At 45.0% G+C, this 20,015-nt stretch overlaps 1 protein-coding gene across 1 annotated transcript in view; it reads left to right on the top strand.

The window, feature by feature from the left end:
• Positions 1–20,015, top strand: part of LOC121283331 (protein spinster homolog 3-like) — a 142,674-nt gene that overhangs the window by 83,148 nt on the left and 39,511 nt on the right. Inside the window, exons 9-11 of the mRNA XM_041197795.1 lie at positions 4,719–4,784; positions 9,367–9,465; positions 11,906–12,077. Coding sequence (XP_041053729.1) covers positions 4,719–4,784; positions 9,367–9,465; positions 11,906–12,077 — 337 coding nt within the window. The remainder of the gene's footprint in view (positions 1–4,718; positions 4,785–9,366; positions 9,466–11,905; positions 12,078–20,015) is intronic.

Here is a 20,015-nt window from a genome sequence, read left to right on the forward strand (position 1 = left end):
CTTGCTGCTGGGACAGGACATTCCCAGGAATGGTGATACTGTAATCAAATGGAATGCTGGCTGAATGATTAGATTCTGTGCACATGGATATTTCCGGCCGTTGCTTGACTAGTCTGTGGGTCAGCCCTCTCAATGTTGGCATAAGTCCCCAGCTGTTACTGAGGAGGATTTTGAAGGGTCAGTGGGGCTGGGTGTGCTGTGGTCATATCCAGTTTGTAAGTCAATCCTGTGTGGTCCATCTGATTTTATCCTTCTTCAACTCCTTTAGCATTTTGATTCAACTGAGTGGCTTTTTGCCAATTCAGAGGACAACTGAGAGTCAACCTATGGGCCTGGAGTCACATGTAGGCCAGACCGAGTAAGATGGCAGATTTCCCTCCCTAAAGGGCATTAGCGAACCATCTGGTTAATGGTCTCCATTACTGTTACTAGGAATGTGTTACTAAAATGTGTTAGGATTAGCTGAAGCCTGGTTTAGGGCAATAGAAGACAATAAGTTAATGTTTTGACTCCATGCGCGACTTCTTTGAAAATGATTCCAAAGAAGAGTCATACTGGACTCAAAACATTAACTCTTGTTTCTCTCTCCACAGATACTGCCAGACCTGCTGAGTTTTTCCAGCACTTTCTGTTTTTATTTAATGTCCTAGTGAAATGAGTTCAAATCCCACCACAGCAGCTGGTGGAATTTAAATTAAATGAATAAATCTGGAATAAAATGCTAGCCTCAGCAATTGTGACTATGGCAACAATCATCGATTGTTGTAAAAGCCCATCTGGTTCACTAACGTCCTTTAGGGAAGGAAATCTGCCGTCCTCACCTGGTCTGGCCTACATGTGACTCCAGACCCACAGCAATGTGGTTGACTTTTCACTGCCCTCTGAAATGGCCAAGCAGGCCATGCAGTTCCAGGGCAATTAAGGGTGGGCAACAAGTGCTGGCCTTGCCAATGATGATCACAGCCCATGAAAGAATAAAGAAAAAAGAAGAAAGAGGGAGGACAGAATACATTATGAAGAGATACGGAGAATATGTGGAAACAGAAAAGGTGATATTCATAGGTCATTTCAGTCATTCGAATAGAAAATAGGGCAGTTGAAGAGCTCAGGAGCCAGAGTTGGTAATTATAAGGTGTGAACACTAACCTACTGAGGCAATGCTCACCTCCAGTCTCTAATGGTAGCTATCTCCCAATAGCAAAGGACGAATGGAAGGCAAATCATCTCTCAGTGTCCACAATTATAAGGTGATTAATTTTGATAAGATTTGGGGTTCAGCCTTGCCCATGATTATGCCCAAGGCCCAGCTACATAATTTTACAAAGGCCACTCTATGGGCACTGAGGGAAGGACTGCCACACACTGAGTGGCAAGTCGACACCTCAATTGAAAGCTGTTGTTTTTCGGAGACTGAATGGCTGGTGAAGGTGGCGATATATCTTCCAGCCAGTAGATGGCTGTACTATATCTAATAAAAGCAAAACAAGCACAAAATACTGGCAGGGAAATATAGTGAAAGCTGTGAGTTATAACAGCAGGTTCATAGTATTTTATCATGCAGTGTTCATTCTGTGCGTGACAGGACATCAGTACATTTTGCAAGCCCCGTCAGCAATTACCCTTGTACATTAAATTTTTTACACATGCCATCTAACCAATTTCTGGCAAGAAAATGGTATTATTTAAAGAGGCAGGCACCTTCAAAAACGAGTACCTCTTGCAAATTATTGTGATTTATCCCTAGAATTACCTTTCCCTTCAAATAATTTATCTCAGATCTTCATAAATTAATTACGCAAGTCCTTTTAAACCCCAGTGGCTATGTTGTTCTGTTGTCACTATTAGAATGAAGAAACACAGCAATCTATACACAACATGGACCCACAAACAACAATGAGATAAATTACCAAAGAATCAGTTTTAGTGATGTGGTTTGAGGGATAAATGTTGCAAAGAACTCCCCTGCTCTTCTTCAAACAGTGCTATCTAAATTTCTTATTCCATCCCTCTGCACATACACACACATCCAGTGAGTATATACTTTGTGACTCACTGATAGATTCCCATACTCACCACAGACATGATGGGCTGAATGGCGGGTTTTATGTGCTGTAAAATTATATGGGTAGGATTTTCCAGTCCCGCCTGCTGTGGGAATTGTCACAGCTGGGACGAAAATTTGCCGGATAGCAGTTGGCTTCGGGTGGGAGTTTTCAGTTTCGTGGTGGGTGGAACCAGAAAATCCTGCTCTATGGATCCATATACAAGGAAACACAATTGTATCTATGCTATATGATGCACAGTCGTATACACAGGCTTTTATAACACACTACCTTATACACAAAATACACAACACTATAATACACAAACTCAGATAAACCAGTGTTGTCCATTTGAAATTACTGACAGGACAGAAGTGTGGCTGCCACATGCACTAATTTTAATGGAAACCATCAATGCAAATAACGGTACTTCATGTGTGGATATTTACTTTAAATGCTTCTATTATCTATTCAGCAACCAAGAAGCTAAAGTTCACACTCTGCCTTTTAGGCAGAGCAAGCCATATATAACTGGCCCAGGCAGTGTTCTATCCCATATACAACTCGCCCAGGCAGTGTACCATCCCATATACAACTGGCCCAGGCCATGTACTATCCCATATACTACTGGCCAAGGCAGTGTTCTATCCCATATATAACTGGCCCAGGCAGTGCACTATCCCATATACAACTGGCCCAGGCAATGTACTATCCCAAATACAACTGGTCCAGACAGTGTACTATCCTATATAAACTGGCCCAGGCCATGTACTATCCCAAATACAACTGGTCCAGACAGTGTACTATCCCAAATACAACTGGTCCAGACAGTGTACTATCCCATATACAATGGGCCCAGGCTGTGTACTATCCCATATACAACTGGCCCAGGCAGTGTACCATCCCAAAAACAACTGGCCCAGGCAGTATACTATCCCATATATAACTGGTCCAGGCAGTGTACCATCGCATGTGCAACTGGTCCAGGCAGTGTACCATCCCATATATAACTGGCCCAGGCTGTGTACCATGCCATATACAACTGGCCCAGGCAGTGTACCATCCCAAAAACAACTGGCCCAGGCAGTATACTATCCCATATATAACTGGTCCAGGCAGTGTACCATCCCATGTGCAATTGGTCCAGGCAGTGTACCATCCCATATATAACTGGCCCAGGCTGTGTACCATGCCATATACAACTGGCCCAGGCAGTGTACTATCTCATATACAACTGGCCCCGGCAGTGTACCATCCCATATATAACTGGCCCAGGCAGTGTACCATGCCATATACAACTGGCCCAGGCAGTGTACCATCCCATATACAACTGGCCCAAGCAGTGTACCATCCTATTTATAACTGGCCCAGGCAGTGTACTCTCCCATATACAACTCGCCCAGGCTGTGTACTATCCCATATGCAACTAGCCCAGGCCAGGTACTAACCCATAAACAACTGGCCCAGGCAGTATACAATCACATATTGAGCTGCCCAGGCTGTGTACTATCCCATAAACAACTGGCTCAGGCACAGTGCCATCCCATATACAACTGGCCCAGGGAGTATGCCATCCCATATGCAACTAGCCCAGGCAGTGTACTTTCCCATATACTAATGGCCCAGGCACTGCACTGTCCTATATACAACAGGCCCTGGCAGTGTACTATCCCATATATAACTGGCCCAGGGAGCGCACCATTCTATATACAACAGACCCAGGCAGTGTACTATCCCATATACAACTGGTCCAGTCAGTGCGCCATTCCATATACAATTGGTCCAGGCTTGGGTGCCATTCCAAATACAGCTGGCCCAGGAAGTGCACTATCCCATATACAACTGGTCCGGCAGTGTACTATCCTATATACAACTGGTCCAGTCAGTGTGTCATTCCATATACCAACTGGCCCAGACAGCATGCCATCCCTTATACAACTAGCCCAGGGAGTGTACCATTCCATGTATAACTGTACTAGGCAGTGTTCCATTCCATATGCAACTAGCCCAGGCAGTGTGCCATCCCATATAAAACTGGCCCAGGCAGTGTGCTGTCTCATTTACAACTCACCCACACAGGGTGTCATATATGCAATTCTCTCAAGCTGTGTGCAGTCTCATATACAATTTGCCCAGGCAAGGTGCCATCCTCATCCCATATACAGCTAGCTGAGGCAGTGTCTGCTTCACCTAACAACTGGACCAGTCAGTGTGTTATCTTGAATGCAGTGTTCCTGGATGGTACTCATCCCTGTGTACAATATGCAGAGCCATTGACCTTTTCCGCAGCTGTTGATATACGTATCCTTTCCCAGCATTGAAGTGGGGTTGTGCAGCCACCTCCACTGACCTCTCCTACTCTATTACAGGCATGTGTACTACTCTCCTACCCTGCATTTACTGCTGAATCTTTTTATACTGAAAGCATTCGAACGACTAAGCTGCAACCAGCTCATGAGCAACTTAGCTAATAGAGCAACCACTCTGCATGTTTTCCCGTCACTTAATTCAAATACTGATGACCATGCTGAAGGGTAGGCATATAATTTGGGGACTGCCAATAGTAATCATTGCCATCCCCCTGGCAACTCCATGGTAACTGCATGTCTTCTTCCTGACTAATGTCTAACAGTAGTTCAAGATGACACACTGAGTAAATTTTTTTTTCTCCCAAAGTTCTTTATCTTCTTGGCTGAGATCTTCCTTGCTTTGAATTGGGCAATCGTTGCAGACATTCTCTTGGTAAGTCACAGCCACCAGTTCATTGCTGTTCCATTAACCGATTCGTGACTAATAACGTTTCTTTCATTCCACAGGTATTTTGGATAGGGTATTCTACCTGTGGAGGTGAATGTGAGAGAAAAAGTTTTAAGTTTGCAATCTCCAAACACTCATGAGATCGGAATTATTAAGTCAATTTGTTGTTTTGTTGAAGAGTCTCTCAATCTTTGTTAAAGATCATCAGATTCCCAAGAAACCCCAGTCGTCACATGTCCTTTTTTTTACAATTCCACTTGAGCAATTGAAGTATAAGAGCCAGAGTAGACCATTCAGCCTCGAGCTTGTTCAGGCATTTCATTAGGTCATGCCTGATCTGCACCTCAACTCCATTTAGGCTCCATGGTTCCATATCCATTAATACCCATGCCCAACAAAATTCTTTCAAACCCAGTTTTGAAAATTTTAATTGGCCCAAGCCTGAACAACCTTTTGAGGGAGATAGTTTCAGGTTTCCGTGGTGCTTCCTGATATCTAACTGTAAGGTTATGGCCCCTTGTTATGGATGCACCAACAGTGGAAATAGGTTATTTCTACCTACCCTATGGCAGGTTCTTGTGGTGCGGTGTGTAGTGCCCCTGTCTCTAAACCAGAGACTCTGGGTTCAAGTCTCACCCCAGGATTTGATGGCCAAGGATGATGTGTTCATAACATGGTCAAACAGGTTGAGTATAAACATACAAATTCCTCAAACACATGTCAATGGCAGGTACTAAGAGCAGGAGATCCATCGTGGAGATGGATAATCCATCTGGAGAATCCATCATGTGATGGAAAGAATGTTGGCGCCTCTACCATCATTGTCCATGGCTCCAGACTACAATATGCTTTGGACTCTCTGAGTGAGCTGTAACACACTGTCACCAACTGCACTATAAACTCCTATAATCACCTTAAACACCACAATTAAATCAGCTCCCCAATCTGCTATACTTGATGGAATACAATGGCCAATACCCAAATTGGGTCAAAACCAAACTAAAGTGGAGGACAGCAAATTAGTGCATGGATATCTCTTGTCAGCTCTGTACACTTAAAAACATGACTGTCAGTGTCCCAGGCAATCCTATTGCTCCTGCAACCTGTTTATTCCTCTGGGCTATGGTTTCTCAGCTGTTTAATTTGCTCCCTGAATCCAGGAGAGTAATTTTTGTTTTCTTACAGGGTGAGGGGAAGGAAATTTAAATGCAGTAAAGTTGTTACTTCGCTTCCTTTGCCTGGACGCATTTTCAAATCTCTTGCATGTGCAGTCAACAGCTGTACCTCTTGCATTGTAGGGTTTACCTTTGATTAAAAACAGAAAATGCTGGGAAAAAAAAACTCAGCAGGTCTGACAGCCCCTGTGAAGAGAGAAACAGAGTTAATGTTTCGAGGAAGGATCATATGGACTCGAAACATTAACCCTATTTCACTCTCTACAGGGGCTGTCAAGCCTGCTGCGTTTTTCCCCAGTATTTTCTGTTTTATTTCAGATCTCCAGCAACTGCATATTTTGCTTTTACCTTTGAGGAGCTGGTTTGTAAAGAAGTTTCAAATATTCTTGTTTTACCGTTGACATTTCTACCACTCGCAGCCAAGCAGTGGATGATAAAGTTGCTGGTGGAAATCCCTTGTACTGCATGGAATTAACAGGGTTAGCGTGATCTCCATGGACCAGTTTTGATCATCTAAAGGGATCAGAGAGAAATCTCCCAAATTAGCCTGGCTTTTTAGTCTCTTATTTTTTGCCTGTCCCAAGAAATCAGTTGACCTTGGGTGCAGTGATGACTGTATAGCTAGATGCTCAAGGCATCACAATTGTGTGTGACAGGCTGGATGGGCCAGCAGCTCTTTTCCTGTCTGCCATTGGTTGTATGCTTGTGAGGCCATGGAAACCAGCCTAGACTTCTTGGGCTTTGGCAGCCATGTTCTTTTAACACTGTTGACCAACCAGAGACCTTGAGTTCATGAGCAAAATAAACAGACATCCATTCAATATTAAAGGCCACAGCAAGAAAGATGGTGAACAGATTCATTGTTAAGATCCAGAATTCAGGGAGGAAACTATTTTAAAAAGATAGTGTTGCTCTTAAATAAATGTACACGCAGTATTGCACTGTTGGATAATCACATTCAGAATGGGCGAACCATTCTGATAGAAGTACAGTCATCGCAGTAAAGGTGTACAAAGGGTTTCTGTTTTTCTTTAAAAGTGCTTACTTATTCATCTCCATAACACTTGTAAACACTGTGCCAGACTTGCATTCCATTCCAAACCACCAACCTCTTTGGTCATTGTAATTGGTTTCTGACGGTGTACAATCTGGATTTTTGATGAACAGGAGGATTTTAGCTCTGAGGAGAGATTAGAGGATGTTTTCCTTGGAGCAGAGGAGGCTGAGAGGAGATTTAATTGAGGTGTATAAAATTATGCGGGACCAGGATAGAGCGGATGGGAAGGACCTATTTCCATTAGCAGAGAGGTCAATAACCGGGGGCATAAATATAAAGTGATTTAAGGTGGAAGGATTAGCTCAGAGCCTCCCAAACATTTTCCCTTTGTGACCTCATTTTAATGCCTTATACTTCATATGACCCCAGAGAGAAAATTGGTGCAGGGGGTGGGTGGGGGGGTGGGGGGGAAAGGCGCGTGGAAAGGTGAGTAGTTGATCTGGGATGGGGAGGTATTGTTGTTGACTAGATTGGTTGGTGGGAGAGGAGGGGGAAGTGTTAAAACTGCTGGATTTGCCCTGAAAAAAGCAAAGTTTCACCTTTTTACAGGCAGTGGTTGTAGCAACGATCAGGCCTCAGAGAACAGACACACCCAATGACAGAAAGAGAACGCAAACATTTAAAGGAGCCTCGCAGCTGTCAAAACTCAGCCTGAGCTCCACAGCCACCATTGCTGCCTTACAGCTCGCCACAGTTGCAACCCACAGTTTGGGAACTCCTGGATTAGAGGGGAGTTGAGGTGAATTTTGTTCACCCAGAAAGTGATGGGGTTCTGAAACTCACAGCCTGAAAGGGTGGTAGTCACAGAAACCAGCAAAACATTTAAAAAGAAACACTTGGATACACACTTGAAGTCCCATAACCAATCAACCAAGATCTGGAAAGCAGGATTAGGCTGATAGGTTTTTATTTTGGCTGACAGACACGATGGGCTGAATGGCCTCTTTCTGTACCTTACTTGTCCCATGTTTCAATCAGCAGCCCAATTACTAAAAAGTAATTTCTTCCTATCTCTTGAGTGTTTGGGATTTGACACATTGCATATCAAAAGCACCTCCATATGGTACTCATTAACGAGGGCTGCAATGTATCTCATCTCATGCATTAGCTTTTCTTTATTCTTCATTTCCGATACATCCCAATGGAGCAACCGCCTCCATAGACAGTTATCTCTATGGATTCCTCCTTCCAACGAATGGACAAGTAAACATCAGTATCCTCTACTACTGAATATGGAACTGATCAAGTCAGAATTTCACTGGGCAAGATGTCAGTGTAGCATAGACTGGAGAAGACGGGATTCTTCTCTGTACAGAAGATGTTAAGCGGAGAATTAATAGAGGCACTAAAAATTCTGAGGAGTTTCGATATATTTCCAAGTCAGACTTGAAGGGGAACTTGCAGGTGGTGGTGTTCCCGTGCATCTACTGCCCTTGTCCTTCTAGATGGTAGTAGTTGTGGGTTTGGGAGATGCTGTCAAAGGAGCCTTGATGAGTTGCTGCAGTGCATTTTGTAGATGGCACACACTGCTGCCACTGTGTGCCAGTGGTGGAGGGAGTGAATGTTCGTGGATGGGGTGTCAATCAAGCGGACTGCTTTGCCCTGGATGGTGTCAAGTTTCTTGAGTGTTGTTGGAGCTGCACTCTTCCAGGAAAGTGGAGAGTATTCCATCACACTCCTGACTTGTGCCTTGTAGATGGTGGGCAGGCTTTGGGGGAGGTGAATTACTCGCCACAGGATTCCCAGCCTCTAACCTGCTTTTGTTTCCATGGGCAGGAGGGTCAGTAACCAAAGGATGTAGAATAAAGATAATTGACAAAAGAGCCAGAGGGAATGGGGGAGAATGTCTTTTATGTAGTGAGTTATTTTGATCTGAAATGCACTATCTGAAAAAGTGTTTGTAGCAGATTCAATAATAACTTTACAAAGACATTAGATAAAGACTTGAAATTTTCAGAGCCACAGGGAAAGAGCAGGGGAGTGAGTGGATTAGACAGCTCCTTAAAAAGGCTAGCACAGGCATAATGGGCTGAATGGCCTCCTTCCTGCTGAAAGATTCTGTTTTTATGAGTGCTGGAGCCTCTCGTATCCATGAACCTCCTGCTTTGGAATTTCAGTCCATGGACAGAAATTCAGGGCAGGGCACTCGTAATTTCCTCTTCTGTGTAGCTGATGAGATAGACCTCCCTCTGTTAGGGCAACTCAGAGAGTCGAGCTTGAATTCAAACCTTCCTGAAGTAGAGGGATGTTTGGGCCCAGTATGATGTAAATGTATCTACTCAGCTGGGCATTTGTGAAACAATCGTTCTAACTTGTGGTTTTATTTTATTCCCAGTACGTTATTGTCCCAGCCCGACGCTCAATGGCAGAAGCAGTACAGATAACTGTCTGCCACCTTCTGGGAGATGCCAGCAGCTCCTACATCATCGGTCGTGTAAGTATGATTCGCTTCTCACTCTATATTCCTTCCTGGGAGAATTTTCACCAAGACCACAGTTCCAGTGAGTACAACATGGAAGTTCAGTGGCATACCCGACTGGTGATGACATTGATCAGGAAGAAAGGAAGATGTATTTACATATCACTTTTCATGAGCTAAGACTGCCCCAAAGCTCTTTAAGGCCAGGTAGTGTTGCGCTCTCGGAGGTGCCATCTGTCAAGGCCCAATCAGCCCTGAGGTAGATGTAAAAGTTCCCATGACACTATTCGAAGAAGAGCAGGGGAGTTCTTCAATATATAATATCCAATAAATATTCTACCAATATTTATCTTTTTTTCTGTATATTTGTTCATGGGACATGGGATTCATTGGCTAGGCCAGCATTTATTGCCCAACCCTAATTGCCCTTGTTCAGAGGGCATTTTAAGAGTCAACCCCATTGCTGTGGGTCTGGAGTCACATGTAGGCCAGTAAGGATGGCGGATTTACTTCCCTAAAGGGCATTAGTGAGCCAGGTGGGTTTTTATGACAATCGGCAATGGCTTCATGGTCATCATCAGACTTTTAATTCCAGATTTTTATTGGATTCAAATTTCACCATCACTATGGTGGGATTCAAACCCAGGTCTCCAGAGCATTACCCTAGTTATGCTGGGATACTAGTTGAGTGACAATACCACTGTGCCACCACCTCCCCCAATCTCCCAATCAACATCAGTAAAACATCTGCAAATATTTTCATTGCCGTTTGTGGGAGCTTGCTGTGCACAAATTAGCTGTCAGGCTCCCTGCAAAGCCTTCCATAGACTATTTCAAAAATACTTCTGTGGCTGTAAAGTGTTTTGGGGTGTCTTTGGATTGAGAAAAGTGCAACGTTAATATTAATGCAAGTATTTCTTTGGGATCATTTTAATTCTATACACCAAAGACAACCTGCAGTATGATCTTGAGTTATGGCTTGAATGCTGATGAGGTGTATGTGAGAGGCTCCCAGTTTAACCCCCAGTATGTGCTGAGCCAGGGCAGCCAATTAGAAAGACTTGCATTTATATGGCACCTTTCACAACCTCAGGATATCCCAAAGCACCTTACAGCCAATTAAGTACTTTGGAAGTATAGTCACCTTTGCAATGTAGGAAATTTGGCAGCTAATTTGTGCATAGCAAGCTCCCACTACAGCAATGTCATAACAACCAAATAATCCATTGTTTGAGGAATAAACACTGATCGGAACACTAGAGAGATCTCGTCCTCCACCTGAGAGAGACACAACTTCAATTTAACGTCTTATCGAAAAGACAGCGCCTCCAGCTGTGCAGCACTCCCTCAGTACTGCATTGGAGTGTCAGCCTTGGTTTTTGTGTTCAAGTCTTGGAGTGGGATTTGAACCCATGACTTAGAGGTGAGAGTGCTACCCACTGAACCAGAGCTAAAACTGCTCCACTGTCAGGTAGCAAGTTGCCACTCCTAATGACTGACAGTAATTCTGGCTGGAAAATGGGAGTATCCATGGAATAAGACTCAACTCTGACACTGCCGCCTTGATCCAATACCCTGCTAACATAAGCTAAGATTTATTAGGTACTGATGATTGACTTTCACCTGATGTCGCCAATGGCCATTTGGAATAATCCAGAAACAAGAAAGGCAAAGGCCTTCGCAGTCAGCATGTCTTTGGTTGAGTTTGAAGGGTGTGGCACAATTCAATCCCAGACTTTCTTGTGAATCACGGTCTGTACGATCACTGCTCCTTTAACAGATGGAGGTACTTATGTCCCAGTCCGAGAGTGCGGGTGGCCACAGAGCTTTACCTCATCCTCTGTAGGGGCAGAGGGGAGAAATGGCTTTGCGAAAATAATTGCTGACCATCTGAGCACCAGTAGAGGAGTGATTGACTGAACAATATGCACAGGAACATTAGGAACAGGAGGAGGCCTTTTAGCCCCTCGAGTCTGCAATTCAATCACACCATGGCTGATCTGCACCTCAACAACAGTTACCCATCTTTACTCCAGCCTGGTCCCGGTGATACCACCCACCACCCACCACCCATCCACCCCGCCCACCACCCTTTCCTTCACATCCACTTCCATCGATGATCGCACTCGAGGACTCCTAGCAGCGGCCACTGGGACCGGAAAGCTGCCAGCCATTTCATCGCCCAGCAGCTGTCAGACAGCTGTTTAATTGCTGTGTAGTGAGCTGGCCAAGCGGGGGCAGGCTCAGCTCCAACTTTGACACAGGGGGCAAGGGCCCTGCTCCACCTCCCCCCACTAAAATCCAACCCATCATGTGTAGGGTGAGCTGCCATAGTTGGATAAAACAGATGATCTCCAGACTGAGGGGGCAGCAGTGAGCACTTCCAGTCCTCAACAGAAACAGCTGAAAAGCACTTAGTACATAAGATGATTAATTGTGATTCACCTGTACACAGATCTCCGATGCTATCCGGAAGACACATCCAACATCAACCCGTTGGAAGTTTGTAAGCCTGCAATATGCTTTCCTGATATGCCCCTTCATTGCCGTTGTTGGAGGAGCTTTATTTCTTTGGACTGCTAACCATCTAGAGGAAGACCAAATAAAAGCAACACAGCAAGTTCAAGGTAATGATTCACCTGGGTTAAAAGAGTTAAATTATGAGGTCGGGTATGATGATGGTTATGATTGTTGGAGGTCAATCATCTCAGCCCCAGGACAGCCCTGCTGGAGTTCCTCAGGATAGTGTCCTAGGCCCAACCATCTTCAGCTGCTTCATCAATGACCTTCCATCCATCATAAGGTCAGAAGTGGCGATGTTTGCTGATGATTGCACAATGTTCAGCACCATTCGCAATTCCTCAGATACTGAAGCAGCCAATGTCCAAATGCAGCAAGACCTGGACAACATCCAGGCTTGGGCTGATAAGTTGCAAGTAACATTCATGCCACATAAGTGCCATCACCAAGACAATGACCATCTCTAACAAGAGAGGGTCTAACCATCGCTCCTTGACATTCAATGGCAATACCATCACTAAATCCTCTAGTATCAACATTCTAGAGGTTACCATTGATCAGGAATTGAACTGGATTAGCCATATAAATACTGTGGCTACATGAGCAGGTCAGAGGCTAGGGAACTTGTAAGTAACTCATCTCCTGACTCTTCAAAGCCTGTCCACCACCTACAAAGCACAAGTCAGGAGTGTGATGGAATGCCCCCCACTTGCCTGGATGAGTGCAGCTCCAACAACACTCAAGAAGGTTGACACCATCCATCTCTCTTAATTGGCACCTCATTCCCCACCTTAAACATTCACTCCCTCCACTACAGATGCACCATGGCAGCAGTGTGTACCATGTACAAGATGCATTGCACCAACTCATCAAGGCTCCTTAGGCAGTGCCTTCTAAACCTGTGACTCCTACCACCTGGAAGGACAAGGGCAGCAGATGAATGGGAACACCTACACCTGGAAGTTCCCCTCCAAGTCACTCACCATCCCGACTTGGAAATATATTGCTGTTCCTTCACTGTCACTGGGTCAAAATCCTGGAACTCCCTCCCTAACAGCACTGTGGGTGTACCTACACCACATGGACTGCAGTGGTTCAAGAAGGCAGCTCACCACCACCTTCTCAAGGACAATTAGAGATGGGCAATAAATGCTGGCTCAGCCGGTGACACCCACATCCCACAAACAAATAAATTAAAAGGTTTTGGCTGGTCTCGTTTTCCTTAAATAAAACATATTGCGGAGTGATCTAACTGAGGCTTTAAGATGATTAAAGCAGGGGGAGGTGATGGCGTAGTCGGTATTGCTGCTGGACTATCTGGAGATCTGGGTTCAAATCCTGCCACTACAGATGTTGTAAAAACCCATCTGGTTCACCCTCTTTAGGGAAGGAAATCTGCCATCCTGACCTGGTTTGGCCTACCTGTGACTCCAGATCCACAGACTCTTAAACGCCCTCTGAAATGGCCTAGCAAGCCACTCAGTTGTATCAAGCCACTACAAAGTCACAAAAAAGGAATGAAACTGGACGGACCACCTGGCATTGACCTAGGCACCAGAAACGACAGTGGCAATCTCAGCCCTGTCGATCCTGCAAAGTCCTTCTTACTAACATCTGGGGGCTAGTGCCAAAATTGGGAGAGCTGTCTCACAGACTAGTCAAGCAACAACCTGACAGAGTCAGCCTTACGGATTCATATCTTACAGATAATGTCCCAGACACCACCATCACCATCCCTGGGTATGTCCTGTCCCACCAGCAGGACAGGTCCAGCAAAGTTGGCGGCACAGTGGTATACAGTTGGGAGGGAGTTGCCCTGGGTGTCCTCGACATTGACTCTGGACCTCATGAAATCTGATGGCATCAGGTCAAACATGGTCAAGGAAACCTCCTACTGATTACCACGTACCACCCTGAGCTGATGAATCAGTGCTCCTCCATGTCGAACACCACTTGGAGGAAGCACTGAGGATGGCGCAGAATGTACTCTGGGTGGGGCACATCAGTGGTAGCACCACTACTGACCAAGCTGGCCAAGTCCTAAAGGACATGTCTGCTAGACTGGGTCTGTGGCAGGTGGTGAAGGAACCAACGAGAGAGGAAAACATACTTGACCTCATCCTCACCAACCTGCCTGCTGCAGATGCATCTGTCCATGATAGTATCAGTAGAAGTGATCACTGCACAATCCTTGTGGAGATGAAATCCTGCCTTCGGATTGAGGATACCCTCCATCGTGTTGTGTGGCACTACCACCGTGCTAAATGGGATAGATTTCGAACCCATCTAGCAACTCAAGACTGGGCATTCATGAGGCACTGTGGGCCATCAACAGCAGCAGAATTGTACTCGAACACAATCTGTTACCTCATGGCCCAGCACATCCCCCACTCTACCATTACCATCAAGCCAGGAAATCAACCCTGGTTCAATGAAGAATGCAGGAGGGCATGCCAGGCGCAACACCAGGCATACCTAAACATGAGGTGTCAACCTGGTGAAGTTATAACATAGGACTACTTGTGTGCCAAACAGCATAAGCACCGGATCATAGACAGAGCTAAGTGATCTCACAACCAATGGATCAGATCTAAACTCTGCAGTCCTGAAACATTCAGTCGTGAATGGTGGTGGACAATTAAACAATTCACTGGAGGAAAAGGCTCCACAAATATCCCCATCCTCAATGATGGAGGAGCTCAGCAGATCAGTGCAAAAGATAAGACTGAAACATTTGCTACAATTTTCAGGCAGAAGTGCCGAATAGATGATCCATCTTGGACTCCCCCGCGTGTCCCCAGCATCACAGATGCCAGTCTTCAGCCAATTCGATTCATTCCATGTGATATCAAGAAATGGCTGAATAGTGCAAAGGCTGTGGGCCCTGACAATATTCCAGCAATAGTACTGAAGACTTGTGCTCCAGAACTTGATGCGCCTCTAGCCAAGCTGTTCCAGTACAGCTACAACACTGGCATCTATCTGGCTATGTGGAAAATTGCCCAGGTATGTCCTGTACACAAAAAGCAGGACAAATCCAACCTGGCCAATTACTGCCCCATCAGTCTACTCTCGATCATCAGTAAAGTAATGGAAGGAGTCATCAACAGTGCAATCAAGCGGCACCTACTTAGCAATAATCTGCTCACTGAAGCCCATTTTGGGTTCTGCCAGGGCTGCTCAGCTCCTGACCTCATTACAGCCTTGGTTCAGACATGGACAAAAGAACTGAACTCCCGAGGCGAGGTAAGAGTGGCTGCCCTTGACATCAAGACTGCATTTGATTGAGTGTGGCATCAAGGAACCCTAGCAAAACTGGAGTCAATGGGAATCAAGGGGAAAACTCTCCGTAGGTTGGAGTCATACCTAGCACAAAGGATGATGGTTATGGTTGTTGGAGGTCAGTCATCTAAGCTCCAGGACATCACTGCAGGAGTTCTTCAGGGTAGTGTCCTTGGCCCAACCATCTTCAGCTGCTTCATCAATGACCTTCCTTCCACCATAAGGTCAGAAGTGGGGATGTTTGCTGATGATTACACAATGTTCAACACTATTTGTGACTCCTCAGATATTGAAGCAGTCCATGTCCAAATTGCTGACAAGTGGCAAGTAACATTCATGCCACACAAGTGTTAGGCAATGACCATCTCCAACAAGAGAGAATCCAACCATCGCCCCTTGATGGTCAATGGCATTACCATCACTGAATCCCCCACAATCAACATCCTGAGGGTTACGATTGACCAGAAACTGAACTGGACAAGCCATATAAATACTGTAGCCACAAGAACAGGTCAGATGCTAGGAATTGTGCGATGAGTAACTCACCTCCTGACTCTCCAAAGTCTGTCCACTATCTACAAGGCACAAGTCAGGAGTGTGATGAAGTACTCTCCACTTGCCTTGACTAGTGCAGCTCCCACAACACTCAAGAAGCTTGACACTGTCCCGGGCAAAGCAAGCTGCTTGATTGGCACCAGACCCACAAGCATTCACTCCCTCCACCACTGACGCACAGTAGCAGCAGTGTGTACCATCTACAAGATGCACACCAGGAATTCACCAAGCCCCCATCGACAGCACCTTCCAAACCCATGACCACTACCAACTAGAAGGACAAGGGCAGCAGACAGATGGGAACACCACCACCCGGAAGTCCTCCTTCAAGTCACTCACCATCCAGACTTGGAAATATATTGCAGTTCCTTCACTGTCACTGGGTCAAAATCCTAGAACTCCCTCCCTAACAGCACTGTGATTGTAACTACACCACATGGACTGCAGTGGTTCAAGAAGGCAACTCACCATCACCTTCCTAAGGGCAACTAGGGATAAGCAATAAATGCTGGCCCAGCCAGTGAAGCCCACATTCCATGAATAAATTTTTTAAAACCACTCCCATTGAGCAAGAGGACATAACCTTACAATTAGAGCCATTCGGAATGATAGCAGGATACACTTCTTCACACAGAGGGCAGTGGAAACCTGGAGTTCTCTCCACCAAAAAGCTGTGGTTCAGTTGAAAATTTCAAACTGAGATTGATAGATTTTTATTTGGCAAAAGTATTAAGGCTTATAAAATTGACATTAGGTAGATGGAGTTAAGATACAGATCAACCATGCTCTGATTGAATATTGGTACAAGCTCGAAGGGCTGAATTGCCTCCTCCTGTTCTGATGTTCCTTGGTATCCTTATACTGGCTTCAACATAAATGCGAGTAGGAGCTGCTGCTCTCTATTATAACACTGAGAAAGAAAAAAATCAGCTTCTAGACACTTTGGATGGAAAATTGGGCACTATAGCGCAGCCTATTTTCGGCTCTATGGAAGCCCTGAAGTGCTAAAAATGGTGCAGATCCACTTCTGGTGCAAACCGTGTTAATCATCACTCTGAAGGGACAGAGTGTATTGCTGACAATACAAAGATAGGTAGGAAAGAAAGTTGTGAAGAGGACAGAAGGAGCCTACAAGTGATATAGATAGATAAAGTTAGCAGGTAAAAATTGGCAGATGGAGTATAATGTGGGAAAATACAAGATTTTTAACTTACTTAGGAAGAATAGAAAATCAGAATATCATTCAAATGGAAAGAGACTGCAGAATGCTGTGGTACAGAGGGATCTGGGTGTCCTTGTACATGAATCACACAGTTAGCATACAGGTCCAGCAGTAACAAGTGAAGAGAGCACTCAGAGGGCACATGCTGTTCCAACCTATATTATAACCTCTAAAATGCACACGTAGGAACATAGGAGCAGGAGTAGGCCATTCAGCCCTTCACCATTTGATAAGATCATGGCTGATTTTATTGTGGTCTCAACTTCACTTTCCTGTCTGCCCCTGTAACCCTTGACTCCCTTGTCTATCAAAAATCTATCCAACTCAGCTTTGAATCTATTCAATGACCCAGCCTCCACTGCTTTCTGGGGAAGAGAATTTCACACTTTCTGAGAGCAAAAAATTCTCCTCACCTCTGTCTTAAAAGGGAGACCTCTTAATTTTAAGCTGTGTCCCCTAGTCTTCCCTACAGTGCTAATACTTGAGCTGATGGCTGCTTCCTCCATGGACATCAGCTTTTGTTCTTGTGCTTCAGCCCTGGCTGCACTGACTTCTAGGTGGCAGCTCTTGGGCATCTGAAAACATAAAAGACACAAGGGGAGGTTTGGGGTAAGGAAGGGGGCTGGTGGGGGAAAGCAAAAGGTGAATGGCCACACCATCTGCAGCTTGCATTTCATACCAGCTTACAGGATGAGGGTGGAGTAGGATTTGTGCAGGAACACACCTTCATCCTGGATGGTTCCAGTGATGCTGGTTGCAAAGGCCTCAGTGACGGCTGCACCAATAATTCAGAGAATTGCTTGACCTGGCTAGCTCTTTGCCACTTCCTTCTTGTATGTGCCACCTTATCCTGCAGTCTGTAGGATGTGGGTGAGAGCAGTGGTCAGTGTGTGAGGGTGAGGAGGAGTTTATGAATATTAGGCATGATCTCTGATTGCCTGAGATTGCTGATGGCTGAGTGGTGAGGGTGTGATGAATTGAGCTGTGTGTGAGGCTGGTGGTGTGCGGCGGGTAGGAGATGGCATCTGGACATGCATTCACTGACCTTGACCATTCTTGAGAGATTGTTGAACTCTTTGCAGCACCGCAGCCAGCTCCTTGGGGCTAAACTCTTTGCAGTGACCTCTATGGATACTCTCACCATTTTGTTCGCCTGATGGCCCCATGCTGAAACATGACCTCTTGACTCTTTTCCAATGGGAAAGCAGCCCAAAGTTTCCATTCTGCCTGCGTCACCTTGATTGGGTGCAGGGTAATCACACTTTGCGATCCCCAAGCCGAACCAATCATATCATATTTGTAAGCCTTTAAATCGTGGAAATGACTGTGTTAAAGAAGCCATTTGGCCCATTTTTTGCACTGGTGCTAGCTCTTCAACTGAAGTTGTTCTTTTTAACCCCATTTCTTGCTCTTTTCATCAAATCCTTTTATACCTCTCCTCCTCAAATCCTCACCCAATTCCATTTTAAATGATGTTATAGTCTATAATGGCTACTTTTGGTAACAAGTTACCCATTCAAGTAGCCTCCTATGTGAAAACATTGCTTATCATTTCCCCCTTTACGTGATTGGCTGTCATCAGTCTCTGTCCCCATGATACAGATTTTCTAACCAGCAGAAAGTATTGTTCATAACACTAAAAATCTCATCCATCCTTGTAACTTCCTTTTTCTCAATAATCTTGAATAACCTTGTCACATCAAGTTTTAAGGTAAATATTTCTAGCCTAGAGTCTATCCTCCCTCCTGCTGTTGTTACCTGCTGAGTTTTGGACTGTCATTCAGTGACCTGCTGCTTTCTCAGTTTTGTTTTGCTGCTTTCTGGGTCCTGGCCAGATATCCACTTCCCCCTGGGCTGAAGTCTATTACTTCATAAATCTTATAATGGTGTCGAACTTTGCTGCTGTTTTGTAGAATCTGTTTGCTCCTGGGCCGGCTTGATGAAATGTGCTAACTGGAGGATCAGGTGACTGAATCCTAAAACTCTCCTCCATTGAGGTCCTCCTCAGGTCATACCTGGGTTTGTTCACAGAATCACAGAATTGTTACAGTGCAGAGGGAGGCCATTCAGCCCATCTTGTCTGCACCAGCTCTCAGAATGAGCAACTCACCTTGTGCCATTCTCATGCCTTCTCCCTGTAACCCTGCACATTCTTCCTTTTCAGATAACAGTCTAATTCCTTTTTGAATGCTTCGATTGGACCCTCTCAGATAGTGCACACCTCAACTTTTATATTCTTTTATGGGATGTAGGCGTCGTTGGCAAGGCCAGCATTTGTTGTCCATCCTGAACTGCCCTTGAACTGAATATTTCAGAGGCAGTTAAGAGTCAACTCCATTGTTGTATCTTGTGATCACTGTGATGGTGGAAGTCTATCTAGATGGACTGTGCTGTTAATCTGCTTGCAAATCCTACATTCTAGTCTCTGACCTGCTGTTAATTGGATCCCAAGCCAGATGGTGAACTATCAAACTAGATGCAAATCCAGTTTTTGATAATCAGTTTATTTACAGAATGCAGCATTAGATCCTGCTGCTTTCTGCCTTCTACCCCTCCCCCGTGTCCCAGCAGTCTCTCATTATACTCTTCTGAGTATACTAGTAACCCAAATAAACTAATTAACAAATAAGTTAACTTGTTAAATTAACAAATTAACTTAAAGAAATTAACAGCCCATTAAAGGGGCACTATAATAAAAATCAAAACTTTAGAAGAAACTTATTTAAATTAATATAATATTTGGGGTGGGGGGGTTAGGGCGAGATGATGCATTCCAGTCCCCGTGGCGCCCACTCGTCACAGGAGGCCTCAAGCATGCTCCCTCTCCAAGGACACCTGGATGAGAATGTAACCACAGAAGACAGGCAGGCAGCCAGAACAAATGAACCCCTCAGTCACCCGCTGCCTGGATCTGTTTATGGCTACATTGGCTAGGCATTCTCCCTTAATACTCTTTGGGCACGTCAGTCAGGTAAAATGGACTAAT

Source organism: Carcharodon carcharias, chromosome 10 (genome assembly GCF_017639515.1).
Source record: "Carcharodon carcharias isolate sCarCar2 chromosome 10, sCarCar2.pri, whole genome shotgun sequence".
Classification (NCBI taxonomy): domain Eukaryota; kingdom Metazoa; phylum Chordata; class Chondrichthyes; order Lamniformes; family Lamnidae; genus Carcharodon; species Carcharodon carcharias.